The following is an 8,286-nucleotide window of genomic DNA, read 5'->3' on the forward strand; positions in this document are numbered from 1 at the left end:
AAAGAATGTGTAGTACAGAATGATTTTTGAGTTTTTTTTAATGAGTTTTCAAAATAACTCACCCCAATAACTATAATACAATCTTTTATATCAATTACTTTAATATTACAAATCACGCCCCTAGCATATATAACTAGTTAAAGAAAATGCATATACACTTTAGGGAATAAAAAGAGGAAATTATTGCATACTTTTATGATAATTTCCAAATTATCACGATTGATTTCCGTTTTCTGCTGATCCCCTTCCATATATCTTATCTCTGCTTCATTATTTTATTTAATCTATATATAGACTTTATTTGCCATTCCAATAATAATTAAAAGAAAAAAAATTATAGCCTTTATTCTTCTTGAATTAATAATATTAAATTAAGAAGAAAAAAAAAAGGAACGAAAAACAGCTAATAAAAAAAAAAAGACAACTCATAAATCCCTCACTCACGCGCTTTGTGTGTGGTATGTCTCCATAGACATGTCAGCAACACGTTCATAAATCAATCAAAATCAAAACAAAAAATCTATACAAAAATAATAATAAAAACACTACAAAAACAAAACATATCACATATATCACTATCAAAAATCAAAATAATATTACATTATACTTACAGCTGTAATATATATATATATATATCTCACATTCCTTCTTTCTCTCTCGCGCGGAAATTTTTGTCTCACCGAATCGAATCACAAACATTTTTCCTTTTTTTTGGAATCTATGTAAGTCCTTTTTCTTCCTTCATTCATACAAACATACACATTAATATTAATATTATAATATAATATAATATAGATATACACACATTGTTCTTTGTTCTTCGATTATTAAGGTTTTCAATCTTATTGTTTCTATCTATCTATGTGTTTAGGTCAAACAAATTTAATATAGTGTTTTATTTATCTATATAAATATAAATATGAATATATATATAATATATATATATATATATATATATGTAATGTTTGATTAATTTATTGATATGTTTGTTTTTAGGATTTTATTGTTGATGAGTGTGTATGAAGGTTAAATCTGGAAATTATGTTGAGTAATAATAATAATAATCATAAGAGTGAGCAACACGTTCCGTTATCGGTGTTATTGAAACGAGAGTTGGTGAATGAGAAAGCTGATAAGCCTGAGATTGTTAGTGGAGAAGCTAATCAGTCGAAAAAAGGGGAAGATTTTTCGTTGATTGAGACTGACTGTCGACGTTCGTTGGGAGATGGTGTTGCTACTTATTCTGTATTTGGGGTATGTTTTTTATGTTTATATACGGTCGGGTTTAGGAGAAACATGTTATTGTTCTTTATAAGTAGTTTTTCTATTAGTATTGTTTTGCATAGTAGGATAAGAAATAAAAAATGTATAGGTAAGTTAGGATTTCGGCGAGTGATGCTTTAGTTTGGACTTGGTTTTTGTTTGTAGATATTTGATGGACATAACGGATCTGCAGCGGCTATATATACTAAGGAGAACTTGTTGAATAATGTATTGTGTGCTGTTCCTCCCGATCTTAATCGTGAGGAATGGGTGCAGGCATTGCCTAGGGCTTTGGTGGCTGGTTTTGTGAAAACTGATATAGATTTCCAACAAAAAGGTACGAATAAGTTTATTTTATAATTTTATTCGGATATTGTATGTGCTGGACATAGATGTGACTAGATGTTGTGTGTAGATAAATATTTCATAGTTTATTTTGTTGTGTCTAGATTCTGTTATGTAGATAAGTATTTCTTAATTCATTCGGATATTGTATGTATAGACTTGAAGCAAAGTAGGCAGATAAATATTTTTTGCTTGGGACGTTTGCTAAAATTGCATATACATGCAAACTTAGTAACTACAACATAGGCATCTCAAGTCCTAACAAGGAAAGGATGTTTCCACTTCGAGGCTAGTGGTAGTAATTGAAACCTCTGTGGTCCTGTAGCATTTATAGCATTATACATTTTGAAAGCTGTCGTATGAAATGGTTAATATAAGTATTAAAGAATCTTATTGTACTCATTTCCATAGTTACTAATTATCTGATGGTTTTTGTATTGAATGCATGACATTATGTTTGTTAACTTAACCTATTAGCAGAAATAAAAAAGTAGTTGCTATGTTTTCGTTGGTTATGAGATTTTCTTAGAGATGCAATTTTTTTTTAGCTTTTGATGTTAGGGTAATGACATAGAACCACTACAGCTCTCTAAATTCTCTATTAGGGCTTAACTAGAAGTGATTAAACCTAGGTCTCAATTGTATTGAGCTGTTTAGAGTAGATGCAGCATCTGACCTATTTGATGTCAATGATTAAAAACAATCTGACTGTTGTCCCATTCATGCTGACATATTACTACTTCTCATAAGAAAAAGCACGTTTACAACTATAATAGACATTTTAATAGTTTAATCGTGTACAATTATTTCAATGTAAAATACATTTATATCCATTTAAAAAAAGTAGGCTGACTTTATGCATTAGGCGTTCTTTTTAGGGCCTTATGAAAAGGAGATGAAATGTATACCATGTACAATTTTTGTGGTTCCATTTACCGAGGATATCTTACTCTCAAGCCATATATGTTATGGAGACCTTATTGGATGTAAAAGTACTTAGTATAACTGGAACCACAATCATAGTAATATATATGGAACATTGGAACTTATTAAATTCGCATTGAGTTGCCTGTGATTTGGGTAAGAAATGGTAAGCTTTCTCTATTGAGAGACATGGATCTCAAGTTCTAACAAGGAAACAATGTTTCCACTTCAAGGGCTAATGGGGATAACTGTATCCTCTGTAAATTTACCATATTGAGAGCCTTGTGTATGTGGAAGTTTATCATATGGAGCATTTAAAGTTTTTGTCATTAAAAAATCTGCTTGTTGTTATTTCTATTGTCACTAATTAAGTATGGGAAAATTACATGTATGATTGTATCTCCTATGTGTGGTGTCTCGACATGGTCAAAAACTCAAAATCTTACTAAAATACAAAAATGGTGAAGAATCTCCTATAATGGGGATATCCAGACTCGGTATTAGTTATGGCAGACACTAAGTGCTTGTTGGCACCACACGCAATTCGACACATGGTGGCCTTTAATTCGTCGTATGTAAATGCATGGGTTCACTCGGACTCCGTCCAAGTTGGTACTTTATCATCAAAGAAATGCAGATTTGGTCCACGTGTGTAGCATAGCTGAACAAATGAACATTGAAAGAGAAGCAAAGTGAATTCATCTAACACAAGTATTTACTTAAACATTATAGAGAGTGCACATATATCATCTTATACCAAAATAATACAAGCATATATGTAAGGAACCTGCACTTTCCTGACAATAACTTCAGACAATCCCAACGAATTTAGACGGAGTCTGTGTAAACCAAGTCATTTACACTGTTCAATATTTAAGGCTGTCACATGGTGCATTTTGTATGACGCTGCGCCACCTATATGTGTTCGCCTCCATTTCGTGGGTTCCTCCATCTGTGTATCGTCCTTCACATAGGATTCCTTTTTGTTAAATTACTAAGATAATTTGATTTCTGGGTATCACACCTGTATACGAACCATCCAAGTCATTCTCCCGTTAATGATTTGTTTTCATGTGGAATGAGTTATATGTAAGCGCCTAGTAGAAAACAGAGTTTCCATATGCACAGATAAATTTAACTTTTTATGCTAGTAGGATACCACAGAATCTGTATCAGCTCTTTATATTTGCATTTAACCCTAATCTATAATATCAAGATGCTACATCTAACCTTCTTAATGTCAACTGTAAATGACAATCTATCTATCTTTTCAATCATGTTGGTAAATCACCATTTTTGTGAGAGCCCATGACCCATCGCATCCCGCTTGTTGCTTTCATTCTCCCACCATGGGCCATTTCCTTTGTTATTTACTTTTTTGAGGCATTTCTTTGCATCAAGTTTAATTTTAATCCCCGTGTTCTATAAAGTAGATGAAATGTTTCAAGGTTCACTATTATAAGTTTCTATCTACTGTGGTTATGTTGCTCTCATGTTATTATTTCTACCCTTTTTTGTATACCTAGTACAACATTCCATACTAAAGCAGGGTAGTGAGTAATGCTTGATGATTTCTCTTAAGTCTTATCTTTGCCATATTACTATGTTTATGGATATAATTATATAGTTGCATGTGGCCCATATTATCATTTCCTTCTCGAGTATCATTCTTTTAATAAATTCTTTTTTTTTTATGTGTGTGCATATATGGACTGTGTCTTCTAATTTGTATACATGTTATTATTACAGCTCAAATGTCAGGGACGACTGTCACCTTTGTAGTTATTGAGGGATCAATTGTGACAGTAGCATCAGTTGGGGATTCCCGCTGCATACTTGAATCTGCTGATGGAGCAATATATCATCTGTCCGCAGATCACAGACTTGACACCAATGAAGAGGAGTAAGTCAATGAAACTCATACGACGTGTTCCAATATCTTGGATTGATTTTTATTTGAAGTATATTGAAATTTATCTTAAATTTCCTTTCCTTGTCCGGCAGGAGAGAGCGAGTCACTGCAAGTGGTGGTGAGGTTGGTCGGCTTAATACTGGTGGTGGTACAGAGGTAATTTTTAGTTTTTTTTTTTTAAATATACATCATATTTGCTTTATCTGCAGTGATATAAGATATTCTCTTTCAATCTAGGTTCCTGGTATGTTCTATTTCAGATTGATTATGTATGTGCACATCTGTGTTCATTGTTGTGTGAGTTATTTATGCTTTAACTATAAGAAATTTTCTTTTTCGAGAAGAGATACGGATATGTAATATGTTATGGTAAAAGCTTTAGCATATATCCACACTCTGCTCTATTGCATGTATGGTCAGATTCTGTTTCATTTTTTTAGATTTTAGAGAATTAAAATCCATATGTCCTTGATACGCAAAATAAACATATCATAAAATATTTAGTGACAGATGTTCTTGGTTGGGTATTGATAGTATTTCCTGTTTCTTTTTCGAGGCTTGAACTTCTTCATTAATTGTGGGCTACAATAATGATGTTCTTGGGTATTTTGATCTTTGAGGTTTGGTAGTGACTTCAATTCTTCAAATACTCCAGGGTTAGATGTAGTTGATTAGATGAACTTCATAGTAAAGAAAGCCAATTGTTTGGATGACAATCATGACATGCTAAATGACTATGTAAATTGATAACCTTTCATACATCGAATAGTGCTCTAACTAAGCAGCACTTGTCTGTATCTTTTGTGCGTGTGCAAGAGTGGAGGGTTGGATTGAGTAAGATGTTTTCAAAGTAATGGCTGATTGTAGGAGGTCACTGTATCTTAGGCATGTTTTCTGAATGTATCATCATTCCTTGGAGCCATTTTTACATGCCCATCGTCTTCAGATGTAATGAAGAATAGCTAATATTATTATACAAGTTGATAATCTTTATTCATCTTTGCTCTACGTTTGTTTTCTGATATTTGCTCACAAATCTTGTGTTTACTCTTTTTTCTTGTGGCTTTGCTAGATCGGCCCTTTGAGATGTTGGCCTGGGGGCTTATGCCTTTCACGATCTATTGGAGATCGGGATGTTGGGGAGTTCATTGTTCCTGTTCCCTTTGTCAAGCAAGTGAAGGTTCGTTACTCGTGTCAATGAACGAATATGACAATATGGTTTATCAATTGCTTCTTTTTGCACGCTGATACTCTCAATAACTCAATAATAATCTTGTCTTCTTATTTAGCATATATATTATGTGTGTCACGTCGTTATATTTTCTGTTTTCTTTAATGAAATTCATTATGAATGACCATCAACTTTTGACTTTAAATGATGATATACTCATTTAGATGTGAACAAGAGTACAAGACTTAATATTCTATGTATATGTGATCTTGACTTGCAGCTATCTTCTGCTGGCGGGAGGCTTGTTATCTCAAGTGACGGTGTCTGGGATGCTCTTTCTACAGAAGAGGCTCTTGAGTGCAGCCGTGGTTTGGCACCTGAAGCTGCAGCAGCACAAATTGTTAAAGTATGATACCCAAATTATGCATCTAATGCCTTCAAAAATTTCTGTTCTAATGTTTAGTAGAGATGGCAACTTCAATTCATCTACTTATAAATGGTGTTGTCTTTGTCTCAGACATGTTCCTAACAGGGGAATAAGTTTAAAGGGTTGAAGATAACCCAAAGTCGATGCATAATTGCATAGCCCCTCTGAAATCGTTTTTATTATTGCTGTAATATTGTATTTGTGATCATAAATATCGCACCGTTTTTTGTAATAAATGGGCCACAAAATGTGTATAGGCCAATCCAACTTGCCATACTAGAAAATGACCTGTTAACCTAAGCGTCTCACCCATCCATAAGGCCTCTTATAATCTTCATACTTGAATGAACGTCAGGTCTTACTACTCTAATTTCAATCTACAGGAAGCTGTACAAGTGAAAGGATTGCGGGATGATACAACTTGCATAGTCATAGATGTTCTACCTCCAGAGAAGACAAATGCTCCCGTTCCACCACCAAAGAAGAGTGGTAAAAGAGTGTTGAAATCCATGTTCAAGAAAAAGAGTACAGAGACGCCACCTCAGCTTGATGAAGAAGAATATTATGAACCAGATATGGTGGAGGAGCTTGTGGAGGAAGGATCAGCTATGCTTTCAGAACGGTTGGTAATTACTAAATGTAGTTTATAATTGTATATTGGAAGACCTGAGATGACACATTTTATTTCAATTGGTTTGCAGGTTAGATACCAAATACCCGCTCAGTAATGTTTTCAGGTTGTTTGTTTGCGCGGTGTGTCAAATTGAAATGAAACCAGGTGAAGGAATTTCGATACACCATGTACCAGCTAATACAAATGGAAAGTTAAGGCCATGGGATGGTCCTTTCCTCTGTGTAAGTTGCCAACATAAGAGAGATGCCATGGAAGGGAAAATTTCATCCAGGAGTAAGACATTTCTCATGCTTTCTTTTTTTTAGAGGTGGCAAATTGGGTCAAAACGCAAAATATTTTGCGTTCTGTAAAGATTTATCAGTTCAGACAGTCTAAGCATGGCCTCTTAGACTGTTGCCGTAAAAATCTTCACAAATAGACTAATAAATATGATTACGGATACTTTTTTTTTCTATAATAATATTTTTTGGGTGCAAAAACCAGTTTAGGAGGCCATGCTTTTGTCCTCAAATAATTTGCCACTTCCTTTTGCAACTAAATTTTTGATTTGACCCGTTAGTCTTAGAGATATAATATAATCTGTCAACCCTTTAAGTAAATGGGTTGAATTTGCCTCTGTTCTGAATTTTAATATGCTTATGTCCACTAATCATCCCTTCATCTTATATTGTTGTCAGACGGGCGATACAGTAGCTGAAGTAATTAGCGTTACAGTTGTACCCTACAAATACTTATAATCCTTTCTGAGCAAAGGATAGATTTGAAGAACAAAATTATTGTGAAGGAAAGTTCTTTTTCTATCTCGAGGGGAATTGACCTTTGACCTTTCCAAACATTCTTTTTAACTTGTGACAAAGATTGGTGATTGATAATGATCTTTTTCTTTTTTTTCGCCTTAAAAGATCAGATTAGTGCTATTGAACGTTTGCTGAGCGATTTCAACTAGCCCTACCATTTGCATAGATCTAACATTTACAAAGCTTGTAGTCCGTATAATCTTAGTATTACTGATAACTCATGTAACTATATTATTCCTTTCATCTACAGAAAAGTAAAAAAAAAACCACCTGACATGTAATATGTTTTGTGATGCTAACATATCGTGGTACCCGTGATGGGTATGCCTTTGAAAGCAGATTCATTTGTGATATGCTTGACTAATTTAGAAGCTGGTGACTAGTGACCCGGTTTTTGTATGCTTATAATTGGCATGTTGTTTGATTGATGAAAGATGCTATCTTCTTTGTTGTAGTGTATGTCAAGTCATTGTTGAATTTTCTTGGAGTTTTTGTGATTCGGTACACGCAAACGAAACACTACCTTTCATATATTTTGAATAAAAACAGATTATCAAGTTATGACTGGGGGAATATATGGGTCCTATGAAGTTTGCTGTTGCTTTTAATTGACTTGGTCTGGAAATGAGCTGGATTTTTGATCAACTTCTCTTCCATTGGTAATTCATTATCTTCACTTTCTCTATGAAACTCCACCTTAAAAACTATAGGAAAGTATGTAAAACACTAAATGTATCAGCTCTATGGAGTGTTTTTTTTTGTTTTTTTCTCTTTATTTATCTTCTTTATTTTCACAAGTATTTTTCAAACTTC

The 8,286-nt window shown here is 33.6% G+C and overlaps 1 protein-coding gene across 1 annotated transcript; it reads left to right on the forward strand.

Moving 5' to 3' along the window:
• The first annotated feature begins 654 nt into the window (after positions 1 to 654).
• LOC122579572 (probable protein phosphatase 2C 12) lies at positions 655 to 7,881 on the forward strand. Its single transcript, XM_043751761.1, has 10 exons — positions 655 to 722; positions 997 to 1,254; positions 1,429 to 1,600; positions 4,282 to 4,435; positions 4,537 to 4,600; positions 5,517 to 5,624; positions 5,896 to 6,021; positions 6,426 to 6,664; positions 6,744 to 6,949; positions 7,354 to 7,881. Exons 2-10 carry the CDS (start codon positions 1,042 to 1,044, stop codon positions 7,371 to 7,373), a joined length of 1,302 nt encoding a protein of 433 aa, XP_043607696.1. The 5' UTR covers positions 655 to 722; positions 997 to 1,041; the 3' UTR covers positions 7,374 to 7,881.
• Positions 7,882 to 8,286: the final 405 nt, after the last annotated feature.

Source organism: Erigeron canadensis, chromosome 8 (assembly GCF_010389155.1).
Source record: "Erigeron canadensis isolate Cc75 chromosome 8, C_canadensis_v1, whole genome shotgun sequence".
NCBI classification, from domain to species: domain Eukaryota; kingdom Viridiplantae; phylum Streptophyta; class Magnoliopsida; order Asterales; family Asteraceae; genus Erigeron; species Erigeron canadensis.

Coding starts and splice junctions, on each gene's coding strand:
- LOC122579572 (XM_043751761.1), top strand. CDS start 1,042: ATGTTGAGTAATAATAATAATAATCATAAGAGTGAGCAACACGTTCCG. Junction 6,022..6,425: donor CAGCAGCACAAATTGTTAAA/GTATGATACCCA, acceptor TTCAATCTACAG/GAAGCTGTACAAGTGAAAGG. Junction 6,950..7,353: donor AGGGAAAATTTCATCCAGGA/GTAAGACATTTC, acceptor TATTGTTGTCAG/ACGGGCGATACAGTAGCTGA.